Source organism: Candoia aspera, chromosome 6 (assembly GCF_035149785.1).
Source record: "Candoia aspera isolate rCanAsp1 chromosome 6, rCanAsp1.hap2, whole genome shotgun sequence".
Taxonomy (NCBI): domain Eukaryota; kingdom Metazoa; phylum Chordata; class Lepidosauria; order Squamata; family Boidae; genus Candoia; species Candoia aspera.
The window spans coordinates 21,891,695-21,915,356 of NC_086158.1; the positions used below are offsets into that span (position 1 = coordinate 21,891,695).

At 37.6% G+C, this 23,662-nt stretch overlaps 1 protein-coding gene across 1 annotated transcript in view; it reads right to left on the minus strand.

Annotated features, from left to right (window-relative positions):
• The window catches only part of GFM1 (G elongation factor mitochondrial 1), a 49,240-nt gene that overhangs the window by 20,332 nt on the left and 5,246 nt on the right, over positions 1 to 23,662 (minus strand). The window contains exons 3-11 of the mRNA XM_063306509.1: positions 22,361 to 22,493; positions 20,663 to 20,867; positions 18,520 to 18,636; positions 17,027 to 17,177; positions 8,152 to 8,306; positions 6,063 to 6,147; positions 5,747 to 5,884; positions 3,353 to 3,454; positions 1,204 to 1,260 (exon numbers count right to left, since the gene is read on the minus strand). Of these exons, the coding sequence (XP_063162579.1) occupies positions 1,204 to 1,260; positions 3,353 to 3,454; positions 5,747 to 5,884; positions 6,063 to 6,147; positions 8,152 to 8,306; positions 17,027 to 17,177; positions 18,520 to 18,636; positions 20,663 to 20,867; positions 22,361 to 22,493 (1,143 nt within the window). The remainder of the gene's footprint in view (positions 1 to 1,203; positions 1,261 to 3,352; positions 3,455 to 5,746; positions 5,885 to 6,062; positions 6,148 to 8,151; positions 8,307 to 17,026; positions 17,178 to 18,519; positions 18,637 to 20,662; positions 20,868 to 22,360; positions 22,494 to 23,662) is intronic.

Below are 23,662 nucleotides of genomic sequence, written 5' to 3' on the forward strand. Positions count from 1 at the left end.
TGGATCTAACATAAAGGTCACTGTGCTAATAGCTCCAAGAACCCTACCTACTTGAGACTCACAGAATGAAACTTCTCCCAGGTAAAAAGGCAAGACCTTGCATCAATCACATCAATAGGACATGTCCAGCTGAAATCCAGTTTGGAAGTGCCTAGCATAATCCAGGAACCCTTGAAATGTTCCTCTGATTCCTCCTTCCCTAAGATTGTTTGGGTCACCCTAAACAGGGCTGCTGCAAAGCATTCTGTGGACATAATAGTAGAAAACTTTACAGTTTGTTGCTCTTATCACTGCAACCTAGTCCTTAATCCCTTAATTTACATATCCAGTCAGACTTGTTCCTAATCTTTCTCCAGCAATGCTCTAGGCATCTCTTCTGTTACTTCCTTTCCAAGAGCTGTTCAGTAAACCAAAAGGATCCAGAGATTGGCATAAAAAAGGAAAGGCCAATGAGGAGCAGTCCAATCCAGGACTATCATCATCTGCTCATTCCAAATGGTGACAAAAAACAGATCTAGTATGTGACAATCTTGATGGCCTTGGTGAGGTTCATGGTTGTCATGCTGGCTATGAAGTCCCAAGCTGCTTCAAATTCTGCACCAAGCATGGGCAGGTAAAGTCTCCCAACCCCATGAGTATGAGAAATTTCACCACCAGCCTAGCTGTAGTCTCAAGGAGCTCAGGCAGAGAAGCCACTGCACAGCAGAAAGCCAACACAGCAGCAGCAATCTCAACTGATAAGTGCGTCTGGTTATCTGTGAGGCAGTGCCTCGGGAAGCCATCAGTCTCCCTTATGCAAATAACCACTCCTCTTCAATACAAAATCCAAAAGAATAAATTCACATTTTCCCATTAATTGAATAATTGATAATTCAAAAAGCTGAGTTTTAATCAAGACTTATCCTTCTGGAGGAGGGCATAAACATGCTACAGAGTATCACAAATGGAGAACTTCTCACTCAGGGTCATGTTAACTTACCTTGGAACATGATTAGGAATGACAAACAAAAATTCTCATTTCATAGTGAGAGTTAAGACATCAAGCCTATCAAATGTTTACAGTAGCAGAAAAGGAGCTTCTGTATTGAAATATCTTTCAATTATTCTTTAATGGCAGAAGTGCAAATGTACCCTTAACCATCAAAAAGCCCCAATCAAATCATATAATTTATTCCATCAGTTTTTTTTACTTCAGACTCCTACCTTGTTGGATGGCTTCATTGTTATAGAAACAACAGGATCAGGTACATGAATGGGTTCCTATAAAGAAAATCCATACAAACAAATAATTTCTCAATATAAATGGTCCAAAAGTCATCTCTGCTGATAGGCAAAGATTAAAAACAAATTAATGAAAGCTGAAAAGACACATGATCCATTCAGAAGGCATTTTATGATAAATATGCATTTTCCTTAAAAAGTTTCATCCCCATGTCGCCCTAACAAGCTATAGTTATTAGAACAGAATGTCACTATAGTATCTCCCTGCATTCCCTATAATTCAAAACTTCCAGTGTTAGTTTCCTATTATTGCAGGACTATGCAATGTTTGAAGAGTTGGGGGCCATCTGATGATTCTATATTGTTACTGGAAACAATGGGGCTAATTATTTTCATCTGTGCTTTGGGGAGGCTAAGGTGAGAGGCTTCTAGGATGCAAACTGCTCCTATTCCAAACATTACATAACTCCTAAAAACCTGAAATCATGCTGCTGAAATTCAGCTATATTGGTGGTGTGACCTGGAGTTCTATCACACTTGCATTACAGGATCAAATCCTGATCTGTAGACTTTTGGGGGGGAAATGAGAAACTCTAATTAAAAAACCTCAAGAGCTTTAAATTATGGCAAACATGAAGAGAATGAATGTTTTCAGATACTAGTTTATAGTTGGCCATGAATGTGCCTGAACAGATCCACTCTATGGGCTGCCACTGACATTTAAGGTTTGCATGTAGTTTGTATCCATCAACAACCAACTAAATTTAAAACTAGCCATAGATTATTTTAGGTTAGTTTCTCATTATCAAGGACACAGATTTTTTTCTTAAAACAAGTCTGTGGCAGCCACTGGAGAGAAATACGGGACAGCAATTTGCAGAATCAGGGACATTCATGACTAACCATAAGTTTTGTTGTAAATCTGCAGCATATATGAGTTAATGATGGAATTACTGTTATATTTAAGAACTGAATATAGAACAGTGCTTGCAGCTAGGAAACAATATTCTCTCCTCTTCTGCCCCCACTCCCAATTGTAATTATAGCTGTGTAACCTATTGGTTAGTCACCAGGAATAAAACTCAACTCATAGGAAATGTTATTTTTTATGCTTTTGAGGGAGCTGGTATTAACTGAACATATGCTGATAATGGTGGCAAACCTAACTGGTTTAAGAGAGTTCAGAAAAGATTTCAATTGCTGTCAGATATGAATTAGTTCCACCTCCTCCAGGGATTGTGTCAGTAATGCGTATTTATTAGAATTTACTTACGGCTCGGGGAGAGGGAGAAAAGGGACACTGGGAGCAAACCCCAGGCCTTTATTTCCCAACTTCCTTCATTATACTGGGAAAGGTGAAACAAGCTAAGAATAATACTGTAAGCATAATATTGTGAGATTTCCCTTGTTTACTCATTCCTATTTTCACAAGGAGCTGAGAGAAAGAACTCTCAGGCCTCTTCCCAAACCTTGGGAGTGTTTCCTGAAACAGGCTATCCAAATACTTCCCTTTCAGAGAAAGTCAGATTAACTTATATATAAAGCATCGTTTATATCAATTTTTATATCTGTCTGATAGAGGTACACCCTACTTTTCCTCCAGGAACTCAAGAAGGAACTTCCTCCATCTCTTACAACAATCCTATGAGTGGTTGGTCCAAAGTCATCCAGTGAACTTCCTTGATTGAGGGTGGATTTCAACTTGGGCCTCCCTGGTCCTAATACCTTAACATCTACACACCATTATGACTCTCTTTTTAAGACAAATCACAAGCAAGATTCATTGCATGATTTGTTTCTTCTCATGCTTCCTATTCTACAAGAGTGCAGAACTTCTATTTCTATAAGCTTAATACATTATGCCTTATGTTTTCAAAAGTTTGTATAAAACAGGCTAATATTTTAATAGATAAATGCACATACACACATACACATGCATGTTGCATGGACTACTAGAGGGGAGACATATATATATACACACACACACGGACACACGTGTGTACACCTATACAATACATCTGAAATGTTCAAAATCTCTTGGAAAATTCACATTTATACAGTATAAAAGAGAAAAACTGGGACAAAACTTAAAAGAATTAAATAAAAAAAGCTGCAACAGTTAAGAACTTACCATAGAAAGGTCAATATTCACTTTCTCTGAGAATGTATCTCCGCTAGCACATTCAATGCCAAAAAATGCACAGATATCACCTGCATAAACCTCTTCCACATCCTAGCAAAGTGAAACAATGTTTTAGATACTTTTTATAGTATTTGGCAAGAGATAATATTGGCAAAGTATAATTTTACTAAACAGAAGCAGGCTCAGCTAACTTTAGTGCATGTATATAAAAATATTAAACATAAAATAAAAATTCAGAATTCTAAATATGTTTGCATAAATAAGTGCATTGTTTCTCAAGAGCAATGGAACAGTGTACTGCTGTATCAGAGAATCCCAATGTTTTTTGGCTAGTGGATACATTACAAATGTTGAAACCCTGTCATGGGCAGTCTTAAAAAGTACCTTTTTAAGATGGTGGCCTGTTCACAAACTGGCTGCCATGGTATCTGCAGCCAATCATAAATCATCTGTTTACTAGAAGACAAGCTCATAAGACTACAAAAACCAATTTGCACAACAAACTAAATATAAGGTAGAAGTCAAGTCTCAGCTCACATGTCAAATCACCTATCTGCATTCACAAAATAAAGCAAAATATTGTACCACTTCACAGGGAGCAAACTATCAATGTTATAGAAGACCAATATTACCAGATACACACCATAGATACCATAGGTTTTTAAAAAGAAATATATAGCCACATACCTATCCCAAGGCATCCCATCACTCCCACTGTCTCCTTTAGTTTCAAGAATATTCTCTTGCTACACCCCTGCTCAACCTTTCAAAAATTTTCTAAGCAATTGTGGACATTTCAGAACACAGTATTAGGCACCAGTGCCTGCTATTTCTATTTTCTAAGACTGTCAATGGGATTCACATGATGTCTAGAGGCATTTTGAAAACAAGGAAACACAGGGAAAGAGGATATTGGAGATTGGAACAGCTTGGCAGCATGTCACCCTTCCATTTCTCATTTTTTTGGGGAAAAAGTATCCTTCTGAAAGAGGTCAGGTAGGCAGGAAAGGTTGGCAGGTGCCTATGTTGGTTGCCTCAGGCACATTGGTGCACATAGGCTGAGATCTCTAAAGTTTAATAAAAACCTATTAACTTATGTAACAATATGATAGACTTCCCTGTTAAGTTTGAGGGTAAGCAGCTCCCAGGAGGATGAAAAGCTGATCGTTTACACAAGGAGAAATATATCAAGGAAGGTGTTAATTACCATCCCTCATTCCTGAAGCAGAGTCTTCAAACTGAACTAAATTAGGAGAGAGTTCTATTTGGTGACAAATTAAGGTGAAGAATTGTGGATTCTGTTTGTACTGACTAAAGTACAAGATGCTTCTTAAGTTAACATTTACGCTCCTTTATCCACTTAAATGTTCCTCTTTCCTTTTCCTTTTAAAGGTATTTAGATGAAAACTGCCTTGGATTTCAAGAGACTTCTGCTATTTCTTGAAAGCTGTTCCATTCATTTGATTTGCAAAGAAAATGGGAGCTACAGAGAAGGGAATGGGGAGAACATACTGGCACAGATCAGGGGTGGGGGAAGCACAGGGCACAACAGAATGAGCCAAGCTGGATGATATTTTTTTCATTAGATCTTCAAGGGCCCACACTCTAGATAGGCAACTTATCCATATTTTGAATGGAGAAAGGACAGTGGAACAGACTGTCTTGGAAAGTGATGAATTCCCCTTGAAAAAAACAGGATGATCAGAGATGAAGCAGCAGCTGATTTTCTACAGCAGCAGGAAGCTGCGTTAAATAAATAACCTTGAAGTTCTTGCCAACTCTCTGATGAACCATCTCCTCCTCCTCTATTCAACTGAGAAATAAAGTGTCATTGAACCATTCCTCTCCATGGAGAAGAACCAAAGTACCAACAAAGCAGATACGCAAGTCAGAGCCAAAGAATTTTACACATAATGCAGCTTCCTTTAGGTTTTTACATTTCTGAATCCCTTTTGCCCACAGTATATATGCAAAATATTATGCTACTGACACCATGGGAACAGCTCAGAAAAGGGAGGTGTCCATTCTTTTGATCACAGCCAAAATGAGGGTGCAGGAGGCATGAGAAGCCAAGTTGTTCTCACCCCCCAAGGGCAAATGCTGTTCATTGCTGTATGACAGATTTGAGCAGAGGAGAAACTGAAAACAGAATATCCCATTATAGTTAGAAAAGAAAACATAAGGTCAGTATTATATGAAAGTAGTCCCCATTGTGCAGATAAGGGACTCTTACCACCATATTTGACTAGAAAATCCTTCTCTTCAACACTCCTGCTTTGATACAGACTGGATGATTTATATCTTCAGATGAAGGAGAAGAGTTCACTTGCTGAAAAAAAGGCTGCATGAATTGGAAATGGCCTGTCCTAACACCTCACTCACCTCCAGCTTGTCCGCGTGCATGCGGGCAAATCTTTGTACCCGTACCTTTTTCTTAGTCCTGGTGTTATAGATATAGCTACCTTTCTTTAGCATCCCTTGATAAACACGAACATATGTCAGCTGCCCAAAACGTCCAGCCTGGAAATAGCAGAAAACAAAAGCTCAAGGGGTAAAAAAAAGTTGTAAGATTTCCCCTCAAAGCAACGTAATATATCCTTAAAAGTCTACTCAGTGTAATGGCCACACTCTGATTTTCACAGAGGAAATATCTTTTCAGTAATTGCAAATATTTTGTTAAATAAAAAAATAAACTTACCTCAAGTTTGAATGCCAGGCCCAAAAATGGCAGGGAATCATCTCTGGCAGATCCTAACAAAATCCTGGATTTTTCCAGCATATCCCTTCAGCAAAATAAAGTTTAGTTTAAATGTTAATATTCTAAAAGTATTTATCAATCTGTTCTTGTTGTGGAGCTTCACTGTACATAGTAACAATGCTCATTATCACAAGCTCTGAAGACTTATGTGAGATGAAGAACTAGCATTCAAGCACTATGCAGCTTGCACTGCCAAGTCCTGTGGAGGTGGACAATAGTAGCGTAAGAGAGCTGAAGATGGTATGGCAGGAGCATTGTCAACAGGTAATACTGCCACTTATTCTGGTGTCTGACAGATTTTGCATTTGAAAGAACTGTGAAAGGCTACAAAGCCAGTGTTCTGGAGATGGCCCAGAAAACAATGTCTTCATAAGGTTATCTTAAATGCCTCTACAAAAGTCCTATGTTTATGCTGTAACACATGAAAAAAACCACCACCACAGGGAGGTTTAATGTGACCTACTCTCTTGGCCAATGATGAACTATTATAAAAAGCTTAATCTAAACTAGCTACCACTGTAACTGCAAATGACATGGCTGTTTGAATGGATTGTGCAATGCTTTTGATTTGATTCAGAAAAGCTGCTTCAAATCACATGGGAGTGTAAATGCAACACGTCTGTCACTCATTAAAGCAGCTGCATCTGTTTCTGGGAGGATACAGCTGCAGCAGAAGCCACAGCATGCTGCTTTAATGAATCACAGATAAGTGCTGCATTTACCTTCCTGCACATTCTCAATCAAATCAAATCTGAAGCTCCATTCAACCATATTCCCTAATTTATCACTTAGCACAGTAACCATCAGCAATCCAGTTTTTGATTTGTTTGCCACCTATAGGCTACACTAATGTATCTATTAGCTCAGGAGATGATTTTATAGTTATACCTAGCATGAGGCATATTTCACAGTATTTTGGCTGGGCTTTCCAGGTGAAACTTACATAGTTTTTCTTTTGGTAGTAGACATTTCAGTTTTAAATTGGGTACACTTTAAAGAATCAGTCAACAACATGCTTTAGATTTAGCCACAATGCTAATGGATCTCAAATTTACTTTAAAAAAAACATGGTGTGATAAATCCATGACTTTCCTTATTTCCTGCTAAACTATATCCCAGGCTTGTCCATCTACCTATAGGCAAGAAATTACACAATACCACACATCTAAGGATATATCTCATGTATGATTAAGTTTTATGTTTAACAGAAGCAAGGACTAGGTACTGCAGTACTGACTGGAACTTCAGACTCCTTATGACTTTTTTTCTTAGTCTTTGAGCAGCTGCTAGAGTCAAGACCATATCATGCTGTCGATTTTCAAGCATTTCCCAGTGCAGGGTGTTCTGTAAAGATGCCTGGGATATCATAAAATGGTTATGCCTCTATGCAAGTCATTCAAAGAAAATGTTTTTGTAAACCAAAAAATTGCAATAAGCAGTTCTATATGAGATGGAATTCATAGACCCTGAGGAAATAGACAGTGTTTTATAAAACATTACTAGCTCCAAACATCTGCCTATTTCTTCATTATCAGGAAAAAAGTTTAGCTTCTTTAAGCCATCAAATCATTGTCACCAGGAGAATTAGTGCCCTAACACTGACTTAAAATTCAATGGCATTTCACCAAAACATATGTAGAGTAGGAAAATAGTTGGATTTGTAAGCCATTTCAGGATTCTTTACAATGATAATTGGAGTAATATATTTTAATATAAGCAGTTATATAAGCTAGTTCAAATCCTAGTTATATAACCTAGTTCAAATCCTAGAAGAAAGCAAACTGCACTATCCAGTTCTTCATTATGTCCTGTCATCTCCAAGGAACAGTGGTATAAAGTCATTGGTGGTGACGTTCCTCTGTTTAGGAAAAGGTCTACCAAAACTAGATCAGCTTTCCATAATCTGATACTCTCCCAGATGAGCCAGAATTACAAGTTCCCAGATTCCCAACCATGCAATCACATCTGAAGGGGAACCATGTCAAGAAAGAGAAGACATTTCCTTCCCCCATTCATTCTTAGTACTTACTCCTGGTTGAATAATGCATAATTCTGTACTTCTGATGGATTTGGGAGATATGATAGAACAGCATCCAACAGAGGTTGCACCCCTTTATTCTTCAGGGCACTTCCAACCAGTACAGGTGTGAAGGTCTTATTGAGTATTGTTCTTCTGACTGCAAGCTAGGAAGTACCAGAACATTTATACTCCATTATTAAGAACTTTTTGCATTAAAAATAGATAGGCCACTTGTCCCACCAAATTAAAAATCTGCTTCTTGGCTTATGAATAATATAGAAGAACTGTTGCTTCATTTACCATAGTGGCAATAAGTCTGATATCTTTTAAACTGGGCATACAGTATGTTCATTTTAAAAACTTAACAAAAACAGAAAAACATCCCTGAGATTTTTTTTCTCAAGATGTAACTAAGTTTATTCAGAACACACCTATTACCCTTTTCACATCTACTTGTAAGAATCTAAAACCTTCTCAAGCTTCTCCTGACAGAATAGATGAGAACCAATTAAACAGGAACACAAGAAACCAGGAAGTTCTGGTAGATACTTCATTTGTTGAAAGGATAAGAAGCTGTTACAGAAGAATTCCAATGACTCCTATATATCAAATGCAAGACCTGTTTATAGTGAGATAAATGTACAGATTATTTTATTTTATATATCAAATTTATTCACCACCCATCTCACTCAGAGTATGACTCTGGGCAGTTGCATCTCCTTCTCCTGTGTGAGGTATGCAAGGGGTCAGATGGCCTCTCTTTTGGGTGGGAGGCCTGATTTTCCATCTGTTCTGATAACAGATATATCAGATATCAGGTTATTCTCCTCTGACTGTGAAAGCTAACTCTTAAAAAGTCCAGGTTAAATTCTTTAGTTTCAAATCTCTTTTTGTCCCTTGCATATGACATATACAAAAGAGCCACAGCTCTGCTAACTAGAAAAATCTGTTCCTGTTCCAGCGGTTTCAACTTCCTACCCATCCTTGCCCTTATATTTTGACAAGTTACTTTCGTTACCTGCCTTCTCTAGGTGTGGCACATCAGCCAGACTTTCATTTCAGCAGCAATTTTTTTAATAGCAACAAAAAGCCAGTAATTAAAGCATTTGATCTTTAATGAGCAAGCAGACCTTGGTTTCTGATGACTAAGTGGCAATGTTGCTTGCCTGGCAGTAATGCAGAAGTGGTTTTCCACTGACTTCATCTCATATTTTATTTTTTTTACCTTCCAGTTTAGTCTATAGCCCTGAAAATTCCTGGTGGTCTCCCAACAATGTACTAACCAGGCCCCATCTTGCTTAGCTTTTAGAGATCAACCAAGACTGTTTTGGTGTTGCCACCTCCTGTGACAGCTGCTAAAAATAATGTAAGAAATATCCAGCATGTTTCTCCATAAAGATACTTTAGATCATGATCTGGCTGCCTGCCACAGTGTAAACATTAATCACTTGGCACAAATTAGATTAAACAAGCCAATTTTTGGTCTTTCTCATAACTATTGAACAATGTAAAATTAACTAGCTTTGTTATGTGCTGTGCTGGACTATTGCATCTGCCAGAGGATTACTGCATCTGCCAGAGGATTCAACTGCCTGCTGATTTTAACAAGTATTTTTCATCCAATAAGTATAGATTGCTACAATGCTTCAAAACTCAGGCTAAAATAATGTACATTTTTATTTTAATAAACTGGGCTCAAAGAAACACCTGCATAAACTAGGAAATGCTCCTGGATTCTAAAGAATTATCTAAGTTACCTCCCTATATCCCACAGTGCTCACCAAGATGCTGCAGTTTACAGTATAAATACAGCACAAAGGCCATAATTTTGCTTTGTTTTTGTTGCAAGCATTATAAGGCATATGAATGTGGAAGTTCTATTATAGCACACAGGCAACAGAAATAGACAAGCAGAAGCCATAGCAAAATACATTTATATTGTCTCTAGCCCCCAAGAGGAGCAATCCTGCTAAAGGTTTCAGCTAGGATGGAAGATGAGACATATGGTCCTATTCTGGCCATAGCTGTACTAAAAACAGCAAGCATCAGGTGATGAAAAAACTCTACTTAAGTAATGGAGAGCAATTACTAATCAGAGCTGAAAATACACTCAATAAGAAGTATTAATTATATAAGATAGCATTCTAATGTCAGGACTCAAGATAATGGCTACCACCACCAAATCAGCAGTGATGACTCTGGAAAGAAGGAAATGGAAACTGGTATTCTTTTTTCTTTTCTTCCTTCTGAAAAATGCCTACATGCTGAAGAATGGTAGAACATCTTGTTTTAAACCAACACAGGACAATTCCATTTTTTCACTCTTGCCTTTCCTTGGTGCCTTCCTATTTTATTTTTTCATCCTCAACAGGCAGTTCAACATTCTGTGCAACATGGAAGTTCACAGGCTCTTACCGATCCCATGCTTAGAATTGAAATTATGTAATTCACAAATTTATATAATCCTGAGTACTTACAAAGTTACCTGAGTTTGTAGAAATTGATACTTGGGTGACTCATTTTGCATCTAAATTCACAGGCATTTAGTCTCCATAAAATTATCTAAACTCTTTTTAATGTAACCTAAGCAAAACATCCATTTCTGTATTTGTAGTAATGAATTCTACAAGCTAACTATGCATTATGTGAAGAAGCAAAACATGTTTAGGATTCAAATAGGCTGAAGATGATCCATCCTATTTTAGTTTGCCTACTGGTTTTAGTTTTGCATAGCTGAAAAGGCACAAGCAATTTAGTGAATGGGGTGGACATTTCCCAAATAAAGATGAAAGGCTTCAGTCCAATGAATATTTTACTGAACTCAAGTAGTTACTTCTAAAGTAAAATATTCAAGATGAGGCAGTACATATTTCTGTTGGATATTCAAAGTATACAAATATCAAGTTACTCAAAGTAACTCTCCAAAGTGGCAACTGAGGTGGCGATTCCAAATTAATCCTCCAACAGAAATCCCGGAGTAATACGACCCTTGGTACCAAATGATTATATAAGAGCACTGAACAGGGATATTGACCTCTTAATTGTCATTTGAGAGATAGAATCAAGCAGCAAACTATTGCATAACCACCAGCATGCAGCAGTTTCCCAGACTACAAGTCATCAAATTCTAAGGAGGATAACAGCAGATGACTTCCAAATACGAGAGCCTGAATTTTCCAGCCTCAGCAAGTCTTCAAGCCAAATCCAGTCCTAGACTAAATGAGTTCAGCTGCAGTGACACAGATTCCATTTACATTTATCATTCCTGAATTTATGCACAAGAGGGAAGCAACTGAATAAACTATCAAGGATTTTTACCTGCAAGTAAACCTGCAGTAAAATAGTCTTTCAACAGAACATTAGGTATTTGCTGGGAAACAAATGCAGATATTTAAGTCCCAATATCACACCTATACACATTAGACAGGAAAGAAAGAGTGGAAATGATAACCTCTAAGATCTGTCACAACCTTGTCTATCACACTAAACAGCTGATTTCCTTCAGTCAGCTTCCTTCCCTTCCAGTCATTTGTGGCTATTAATGACTTCTCGCAAAAGTTTAATGCTTCCCCAGATAGCAGCAAAGTGTCATGAGAAAGATATTGCAGACACATATCATTTCTAACACTGAAAATTAATTCAGCTCTTAAAAGTAATGAAATATGATATTTCTACATACAAAGCAGTAACAAATGGAAGCTGGCTATATCAGCCTCCTACAGTATTAAAAGCCAGTAGTCATAACTTCTTGGCTAAAATTTTCCAGAATTTTAGAAGTTCTCTCTTACATATATACCATCACAATTATCCTGCAAGAGAAGTGTTGAACTTGAAATCTTAACTTCTGAATATCAGTCCAGTCATGTTTCCTCTTGCTGGTTGGGCAATTTATGGTCTACCTGGGCAACTTTAACTTATAGCTGAAGCTAAGTCAGATAATTATTTCCTCAAAAGGAAGTGAAAGAGACTAAACTGAAGTTGGCAGATAGAAAATACCAACAGTAGAGAAATAAGGAACTGGAGGGTCTGTGTGGGAATATCACTGGGTATCACCAACGTAAGTGCAACAACGTATTATCACCATCACCTATTGCATTAATATCCTGTCTTTGAATGGAATTTCAGGGTGGTATACACAACTGGATAGAGGGGTGCCAGACAGAGATTGTAACTGGTAAGCAAGGGAGACATGCTTGGATTCCACAAAAACTACACTGGCAGCTGTTGTTCTAAGCACTAGACAATCTTACATATTTTTAGGGCTGGCTGCCTCAGAAAACCACCATTCAAGTTTCAGGAATTTAAAATAATATTTTAAAAATTCTTATGTTTTCTATATAACTCAAGGTTCTGCTCCAAAGCAAATGAATTTCCCAAGTCTGATCATTGGTGAACAAAGCCTATTCTCTATTCAAAATTTGCATTTGGCCCATATAGTCAGTACTGCTAACAGAAATCCAAGGAGTGAAGCAGAAGCCCTTCTCAGCCTTGACAGTCTAAAGATACCTGGATTGAATCTGGGACTAGCTGCAGGCAACCCATGATCTCTGACCAATCCATTCAGATTCTTCATTTGCAATCAGAGATCAGCAATAGATACATAACCAGATAAAATCAAAGAGAAGAAAAGGAAAAATAAAAGATTGTCCTGCTATATTTGATATTAGTTGTTGCCTCATTTTAACCACTGAAACAATAAATTTGGCTACTATGTAGGTGGTTCTGTGTTTGAGTCAGAGAGTAAAAGGTAGGTGTAAAAATCATCCCTTCTCCCAGGTATACTTAGTAAAAGAGAGGTATTGATGTCCTTTTGAAGATCCTTCTAAAAGTTACAATAAAAAAGGACATGTTCAATTGTCGCAATCTCCCCAGAGTCATAAGGGCAAGTGTGCTGAGTTAGGGGAATCTTGGCATATTTGCCAAATGATAGCATGGGTGGAAGGATTTTATGCCTGGCCCTGGATGCACCCAATTTCAGAGTCCCTGGTGTAATTCAACACTGCCTCTGTAGATAGTAAGTATCATGGCTCTCTACTCCATATAAAAATATAACCTAGTCCAGACATAGCTCAAACATACCCAAATTTTCCTTCTTCCTTCCTATCATCCTCCTGTCAACTTTGCTCCATAAGAATTTGCTTGTGCCTGATGAAGAGTGCTTAGAAACTCAACTATCTTGTAAATTTTCAGATGGCTTTATACTGAATTGTTATTACTATCTCTATTGTTATGTTTCAAGATCAAGAAAACTACCACTGTTTGGGTTTTTGTTTTGCTTTAAGAAAGAAGGAATGCTTCTCTAGATGGCAACCAAATGCCTGGAATCACCAGCAGCAGAGACCAGGAGAGTCTCACAACCAGTGAATCAGAATTCTCCAAACTTTATCACTACAGTTATTTGAGAATGGTATCAGTGTATCTGTAATGATTCAAATATTACTGAGATGAAGTACAAATACTTCAAATACTCAAATTGCTCTATGTTATCACTATGTTTTACAAAGCATTAAAGTTGCATAAATTGTAGAGTATGAAATCATTTTTATTACAAAGTTCTTATTCTTCAATAATCCCATGAAAGTTCTCATTCTGTTTTGCTTTTGTGTATGCATAATAGTCTTGAGCAAAGGATCGTTACCTTGTCGTGGTGCTGGAGCTTGAGCACCTCAATGATGCCATGAGCTAAACCGTGAAGGGCCACCCAAGACAGGAAGGTCATGACAGAGAGGTCAGACTAAATGCGATCCCTGGGGAAGGTAATGGCAACCCACCCCAGTATTCTTGCCATGAAAACTAAATGGATCAGTACAACCAGAGATACCATCGGAAGATGAGACCCCCAGGTCGGAAGGTGGTCAAAATGCTACTGGGGAGGAACAGAGGATGAGTTCAACTAGCCCCAGACGTGATGACGCAGCTAGCTCAAAGCCGAAAGGACGGCTAGCGGCCAACGGTGCTGGTGGTGAACGGCGAATCCAATGTTCTAAGGATCAACACACCATTGGAACCTGGAATGTAAGATCTATGAGCCAGGGCAAATTGGATGTGGTTATTGGTGAGATGTCAAGATTAAAGATAGACATTTTGGGCGTCAGTGAACTGAAATGGACTGGAATGGGCCACTTCACATCAAATGACCACCAGATCTACTACTGTGGAGAAGGGGACCACAGAAGAAATGGAGTAGCTTTCATAATTAATAGTAAAGTGGCTAAAGCAGTGCTTAGATACAATCCAAAAAATGATAGAATGATCTCAATTCGAATTCAGGGCAAGCCATCTAACATCACAGTGATCCAAATATACGCCCCAACCACAGATGCTGAAGAAGCTGAAGTAGAGCAGTTCTATGAGGATCTGCAGCACCTACTGGACAACACACCTCCATCACGGGAGACTGGAATGCTAAGGTGGGCAGTCAAATGACACCTGGAATTACAGGTAAGCATGGCCTGGGAGAACAAAACGAAGCAGGACGTAGGCTGACAGAATTTTGCCAAGACAACTCACTCTGCATAACAAACACTCTCTTCCAACAACCTAAGAGACGGCTTTATACATGGACTTCACCAGATGGACAACACCGAAATCAGATTGACTACATCCTTTGCAGCCAAAGGTGGCGGACATCTATACAGTCGGTAAAAACAAGACCTGGAGCTGACTGCCGTTCAGATCACGAACTTCTTCTTGCACAACTTAGGATCAGACTAAAGAGATTAGGGAAGACCCACAGATCAGCTCGATATGAGCTCACTAATATTCCTAAGGAATATGCAGTGGAGGTGAAGAATCGATTTAAGGGACTGGACTTAGTAGATAGGGTCCCGGAAGAACTATGGACAGAAGTCCGCAACATTGTTCAAGAGGCGGCAACAAAATACATCCCAAAGAAAGAGAAAACCAAGAAGGCAAAATGGCTGTCTGCTGAGACACTAGTAGTAGCCCAAGAAAGAAGGAAAGCAAAAGGCAACAGTGATAGGGGGAGATATGCCCAATTAAATGCAAAATTCCAGAGGTTAGCCAGAAGAGATAAGGAATTACTTTTAAACAAGCAATGTGTGGAAGTGGAAGAAGACAATAGAATAGGAAGGACAAGAGACCTCTTCCAGAAAATTAGAACCATCAGAGGTAAATTCCAGGCCAAAATGGGTATGATGAAAAACAAAGATGGCAAGGACCTAACAGAAGAAGAAGAGATCAAGAAAAGGTGGCAAGAATATACGGAAGACCTGTATAGGAAGGATAACAATATTGGGGATAGCTTTGACAGTGTGGTCAGTGAGCTAGAGCCAGACATCCTGAAGAGTGAGGTTGAGTGGGCCTTAAGAAGCATTGCTAATAACAAGGCAGCAGGACACGACGGCATCCCAGCTGAACTGTTCAAAGTCTTGCAAGATGATGCTGTCAAGGTAATGCATGCTATATGCCAGCAAATTTGGAAAACACAAGAATGGCCATCAGATTGGAAAAAATCAACTTATATTCCCATACCAAAAAAGGGAAACACTAAAGAATGTTCAAACTATTGAACAGTGGCACTTATTTCACATGCCAGTAAGGTAATGCTCAAGATCCTGCAAGGTAGACTTCAGCAATTCATGGAGCGAGAATTGCCAGATGTACAAGCTGGGTTTAGAAAAGGTGGAGGAACTAGGGACCAAATTGTCAATATCCGATGGATAATGGAAAAAGCCAGGGAGTTTCAGAAAAATATCTATTTCTGTTTTATTGACTATTCTAAAGCCTTTGTGTGGACCATAACAAATTGTGGCAAGTTCTTAGTGGTATGGGGATACCAAGTCATCTTGTATGCCTCCTGAAGAATCTGTATAACGACCAAGTAGCAACAGTAAGAACAGACCACGGAACAACGGACTGGTTTAAGATTGGGAAAGGAGTACGGCAGGGCTGTATACTCTCACCCTACTTATTCAACTTGTATGCAGAACACATCATGTGACATGCTGGGCTTGAGGAATCCAAGGCTGGAGTTAAAATTGCTGGAAGAAACATTAACAATCTCAGATATGCAGATGATACCACTTTGATGGCTGAAAGCGAAGAGGAACTGAGGAGCCTTATGATGAAGGTGAAAGAAGAAAGTGCAAAAGTTGGCTTGCAGCTAAACCTCAAAAAAACCAAGGTTATGGCAACCAGCTTGATTGATAACTGGCAAATGGAGAAAATGTAGAAGCAGTGAAAGACTTTGTATTTCTAGGTGTGAAGATTACTGCAGATGCTGACTGCAGTCAGGAAATCAGAAGACAATCCTTGGAGAAGAGCAATAAGAAATCTCGATAAAATAGTTAAGAGCAGAGACATCACACTAACAACAAAGGCCCGCATAGTTAAAGCAATAGTGTTCCCCGTAGTAACATATGACTGTGAGAGCTGGACCATAAGGAAGGCTGAGAGAAGGAAGATAGATGCTTTGGGACTGTGGTGTTGGAGGAAAATTCTGAGAGTGCCTTGGACTGCAAGAAGATCAAACCAGTCCATCCTCCAGGAAATAAAGCCAGACTGCTCACTTGAGGGAATGATATTAAAGGCAAAACTGAAATACTTTGGCCACATAATGAGAAGACAGGACACCCTGGAGAAAATGCTGATGCTAGGGAGAGTGGAGGGCAAAAGGAAGAGGGGCCGACCAAGGGCAAGGTGGATGAATGATATTCTAGAGGTGACGGACTCGTCCCTGGGGGAGCTGGGGGTGTTGACGACTGACAGGAAGCTCTGGCGTGGGCTGGTCCATGAAGTCACGAAGAGTCGGAAGCAACTAAACAAATGAATGAATGAACGAACGAACACTAATAGTAGGAAAACTTACTCCAAATGCCTTTGGTAAGTTTTCAGAAAGAAACGAATGATTACATTCTCTTACTTTCAAATCAGTCACTGTTGGGATCTTCTCTTCAAGAAAAAGCTCTCCAAGTTTTTCATCTATGTTTGCAACACATTCAATCAGTTCCTGGCGACGATCTGTGGACTCTGCTCTGAACTCAGAAGGGATGTCATCATATTTAACAATCTCGCTAGAGAAACAGGAAATATAAAAAGCTCATCAATATTCAGCTTCACTCATACAACCTGGTATTTTGGACAGCTGGCTTGAAAAGATTTACAGTCCCTAGAATTTTATGGAATTCTAACATTATGAATGTGATTTCATAAATTATCAGCTATACAAATCTACAGCCATACAATCTATGTTGATTTTATCTAAAGAAATGAATATGGAGCCTTAGATCTGCAAACTCATTTCTAAATGCTCCAGCTGCTTTGCTCTTCTGGTTTCCTGCAGCTTTTTTGTTAGCCAGTAAAAAAGAAATCATGAATGAGTATCCAAATCCAGTATTTAATTAGTAAGACATACAGTCCTGGAAGCCAGCGTGGATGCAATGCACCAATCTATTATAATTAAGACATTTAGAACATGGGATAATCTGCCCTCCAATTTTACCCTCCAATTTTTCACTTTTCAAAAGATAAATGACATGAAGGCTTATATTAACAGGGGTCAAACTACATAATGAGCCATGCCTTGGGTTCATATCCCTCTTTCAAGGAGGAAGAATCTGGAATTATTTGTTTTTGCTAAACATGGTTTATTGCATTGTTCAAATCCAGAACTTTAATATTAATTTTGGTTTGTTTAAAACTAGCCACAGTTAACCAATTAGCCAGCATAAACAATGTGATAAGGTAACTTAAAGCTTTTGAGATTATCTCAAATTCTTTCCCAATGGGAAAGGAAATGGGAAGCACATAACTACTAGCTTTACTATGGCTCAATTATACCATGCTAAAATAGGGTTTAATGCGAAATCCAAATAAAATCATTATACCCATACTAAATTTAAACAGAATAATACAAACAGGAGCTTTCTAACAGAGACTTTCTAACACACTTCAAAATAGGATTAAGATGAGACTCCTTGTTTGTGTTGGTTATACATGGAGGGTTCCAATACAGCCTCTTATGATGGTTAAGATCAACATAAGAAATTCACAATGAGAGGTAGACAGGAGGAAGAACAGGCAGGTTCAGTCTAACATACAGTTTGTTTTAATCATCACAGCAACAAGTTTCATGCTCAATCTTAAGGTATAAACCCCCATGTAGAAATCACAGTATCTGGATTCATGTTTATATTAAGGCAAAGCCAAACAAATTACATTATAGCTCTACACAGTATGTGAACCCAGATAATACATTATGGTTAAGAGATAAGAAATATTATGGCTGTGCTATTCCTAGCTTGTCTTTCATGAATAACCAAAATTACTGAAGTTTACTTCTAGAAGTAAAACCCTATCCCCAGAGCATGATCCAGAGATAAAGTCTGTTTGCACTAGGAGATTTTAGCACCTTACCCAAAGTCACCTTCAAAGTATATAGCTTTTTCTTCAATTAAATCAACAATTCCTTTGAATTGCCCTTCCAGTCCCATAGGAATCTGAATAAAAGCAGCATTCTGCTTCAGCTTGGTTCTGTAAAAATTAAAAATATATACAATTTCTATACAAACCACAACTATAAAAGCCATGATATCCATTTCTCCCATTATAAGCCCCTTGAGAGCCCCCTGGGAGAATGATTGTGGATCTCTGCAAAGAATCTAAACTTGAAGATGAAAATGGTAGAGATAATCTCTGACTTCTCCATCATGACTTCTGTTCTCTAGCCATTGACTGCAGCTGAGCACAATCTTCCCCTGCCGATCTGGTACAATTTCTGCATATTTGGTGTGAATTAAGAGTTTGTGACATCATATTTAGGAGGATATTATATATGCAAAGGCTAATAGGCTTTAATTTTAAGACTGAAACAAGATACATTTAAATTCTTAAATATCTGCAAAATTCTTGACTGACAGAACATTCTAAATGTTTACAATTTTTTATTCAAAAAAAATAATCACCTATTGGTGGAACTGGTAAGAGTGAGATAAGCAAATACTATTACTACTACTACTACCACTAATAATAATAATAATAATAATTTATTAAACTTGCATGCTGCCCAACTCTCAATGACTCTAAGTTTCAGACAATGCAACCATCACAGGTCACATCATGGCTGAGAAGTTTAGGATGCTTTCATTACATTCTGATTCTGTGGCATTTGTTTCAGGTGATCATCAGCAGTATTACTTCTTTACATGATTTATGTTTTTGTGCTGGGTTTTAAGTTCTGGATGGCAAACAGCCTTGGCAAAACTAGAGAAACTACATTTTTATTCATAGAAAAGTTCCTGGTCTCAGAGAGAGCTACCTTTTTGTCCAATTGACATCATAATGACTGTGTTTACTGATCGCTAATTCAGAATAATTCTCTGATAACAGATTTATATAGTGAAATTAAGCAGCTGGCTTTAGGTTTTTTCATATTTTATAGTTAAATTATTTGTACACTATAGTGAAGAAATCATTTCTGCATTAACTTACTGGGAGTTACAATAGCTTGATACAAATGGACAGTGATATCTAACCACTTTACCTACTGGCCTTTTGAGAAGGCAGCTCACAAGTCAAATTCAATCATTTTAATTTTGTCAATGACTAATCAACCCAAAACTCACACTACATATGTTAAGCCTCTGTCTCTATCCCTCTAGGAACCACTGACTTATTTTGGGAGGTGAGGGGGGGCGTTATTCATATTTTTACTGAGTTTTATAGGCATTACATTTTCTTTAAAAAATCCATATTAATTATGTACAATTAATAAATGAGAATATGCTATATATATTTTAGCAAAATTTTTTGCTAAAATAGCAAAGAAAATCTAAACTAAACTAAAAAGGACTATAAAAGAACAAAGAGACATAAGAAAAAAATAAAAGGAACTGAAAAAACACCATTACAAATAGACAAAAAGAGAAAAGTAATAATAAAAATACCAAGCTAATCAAATTCAAAGATTATACTAAACTTTTAAATTAGATCACTATCATTCAATTTTTCAGGTTCAACAAACTGAACCTAGACCATATGGAATCATAAGATACAATCTTGCCTCTCTTTAATATATCCATTTCAAAGGCTGATAGTTGACGAATTTCATTACTACTAACTGTTCACGTTCATGATCCATATAGGTCCAGGGCATAGATTCAGACAATGAGGATCATTATTTCTGGTATCCAAAATAGACATGAAACACATCAGCAGAGCAAAGTCAGAACTAATGTCACCCCTTCACTAATCACACATATTTATATTTACTGAGTTAGGGTCTGCATCCCTGGTGGTGGTTGCTGATAACAATACCAGTTTGATGGTAGTATTCTTATGAATGTGTTCATTTATCAGGAAAATATTAGCCATGGTTGCCAAAGAGAGACATGGGCACCCAGGATCAGTGAACCACTGTGCAAAATGGCAACACTAGATACAAAAAGATTTTGAGTTGGACAGGTTATAAAGACTGATCTTTGGGGATTGATAATTAGCCTTTCTGGTTGCAGAAAAGTGGACAGATGGGTAAGATGTATTTAAATTGAGAAGCTCATACCTTAGTTGTTGTATTGCTCTGTTTGGATTTGAGCCCGTGCGATCCAATTTATTGATAAAGGTCAAGAACGGAACACCGTATCGCTTCATTTGTTTGTTCACTGTCATTGTCTGGCACTGAACCCCTCCAACAGCACACATGACGAGAACGGCTCCATCAAGAACTCTCAGTGACCTTTCTACTTCTATTGTGAAATCAACATGCCCTGAAAGTGAGGTAATTGTATGAAAGTTTTAAACTAGCTTAAGATTCCCTGCTGTTACTGAATTCACACTACATTTCCCATTCTACATGGCTTGCAGAAATGGCAAGCAAAAACAATTAGTATGTCACTAATGAAGTCTCCAAAAAACTTACATAAAACCATACTCGACTAACAGCAGATTTTAATTTAGCAGAAAATATATCTTTTGAGATGAAAATCATATTCTGGTAATGCACCAAACATGGGGGGAAAGAAATAAGAAATAAAAGTCCATTTGAAAGCAAATGTGATAATAAAAACACAATCCTTATAATGTGAAGAGTCAGAAACATATAAAGTAAAACTTAAATTAGAAGATGTTAGGGATTTAATTAATTAAAGAACTTAAGTTGGCACACCTGGCTCTTTTTACCCAATGTATCTTCACAGTACCCTTGGGAGACAGGCTGAGAGACAGAGACCAACTAGGACAGATCTAAGTGAGCCTCACAGCAGAGCGGAGATTTGAACATAACTTACAGCTACATACCCACTCGTCTTTAACCTCAGAAAAGAGCCATTAGCAAATCTTTTCCTAAGCATAACATATCTCAGGCTTTTAGGGGATTAAACAGCCACTGCCAGGCAAAATAGTAATAATAATAATAATAATAATAATAATAATAATACATGCAAATTCTAATTTTCAATGAAAAAGATACATTAGTGCTTCTGGGAAAAGGGAGCATAGATACACTGAGTAAAACTGAGAAAGACCTAAATCTAAACACACAATTGCATGCCAGCATGTGATCATTCATACTCATTAGAATAAAATTAGTAAGAATTTCAGTGGAAACAGTCAAATGAATCCCTTTGACATAACTGCTCCAAACTGATGCTCTTTAAATACATACATTTATTTATTAGACTTCTATTCCACCTTTCACTGAGGAACTCAAGAAAACATACATAGCATTTCTTCCTATTTTTTTCCTACAATAACTTTGTGAGGTAGGTTGGACTGAAGGTGTGTGACTGGCCCAAAGTCACCTAGTGAGCATCTGTGTCTAAGAATGGAGTAGAACCTGGGTCTCTCTGCTCCTAGGCAATATCTTAACCATTACATCACACTGTCTAGACCACAATTCTTAAATTCTCAGCCAGCAGTCTGGGTGAATCCTTGAAGGACATCAGATTGAGAAGGGTTGCTGAATGACACGATGGCCATACAAATCTACCACAATGAGGCTTTCTGTGACTGGTGAGCTAGGCAATAGAAACTGAAATGAATAAAAACAGGGCTAGTTCAAGTTCTACTTTATATATTTATTTAGAAGAATTCTGCTTAATAACAGTCTACTTGTGAAGTCTCATACTGCCAATCCTATTTGCTAAACAGCTGAAAAAAAGATCACAAACTAGATTTTTAAGTATAAAACAGGTACCTTTTTTACAGTAGATAGAAATGATACATGTGGAAAACTGAATATGGTATGCAAGGACAACACTACCTGGGGTATCAATTATATTAATATTTGTGCCTTTCCACATGGTGTATGTTGCAGCAGACTGAATAGTGATCCCTCGTTGTCGTTCCAATTCCATGGAATCCATGACAGCACCTATCCCATCTTTCCCCTTTACCTAATATGAAAGAAAGCATATCAATATTTTTGTATATGCACTGATATCCTTTTATATAAAATAAACAGCTATTGATAGTTGCTTAATTTAGCCCTAGTCAGATTTTCCAGATCAAAATCTAATTCTAAATATCTTGAGAGAGATTGAGAGAAGATAGATACATATTTTAAAAAATCACAAAAGAGCAATTGTTTTTAAGGACTATTTAAAATGTCACAAAGTAATGAAGGGTTCACATCTAATTTTCAGCTGACAAGGAAATGTGGTGCAATTATTATATCAGCTTTGAAATATCCCGAAAATATTTTACATCTAACTGGGGAGTAAGCCAATTAAGCTCGAAACCTTCACACATTTAGTCATAATAGCCAGATTATTAATAGGGAATAGATGTTCCATAGAGAAGCATAATGTAGGACACTTAAAAGTTTTATACACTGAATTGGATTACAAGTAAACAGGTCATCAGTGCTATTGTTTCTAGACAGACTGGATAGTCTTGTCTGAAATTCAGGTGCCCTCAAAACATTTTTTTCTGCAAAGTCAATCTTTTCAGCTCATTCCTGAAGTTGGGTATAAACTTCAACTTTAAATGAAACAAGGATACCCAGAGACAATCAATATATTGCATTCCTGTATTTTCAGATAGTACCAAACAACATTTTTTCTATAGTATTATAAAACATAATCACCCTCTTTTGGATTTTTAGAATTTTTGCATATCTTTGCCACTGAATTCAAAGCTTCGTGGGAGTCCCACTGATATATGAATCTGTGTGAACAACAGGACCAAAGTTTGATGCTTGTTTTGGTTATTTCATAAACAGTCATCCAAAATGTGATCTGCCAATCACAACTTTACATTCAGTGAGTAGTCTCTCCCAACGTTGGGTAGGAATGTCCCGTTCCTCCATGGTGCACTACTTCAATTCAGTAGCAACTGAAATTTTCTAACATGAAGTGCTTGTTGAAGTCGTACTACACTTCTATCAAATTTTGATCTGAGCCTTTAAAAAAACTTTATTTGTACTTTTTTCATCCATCTTCTTGTAAATGTATCTGTATGTTTGGGACCCACCTACACTTTAGTTTTAGCTGATGGACAAATGGGCTGACAGTCTTCTATAAAATTATCTGGTTAAAATGCTGAATTGTGATTTCTTCAACCA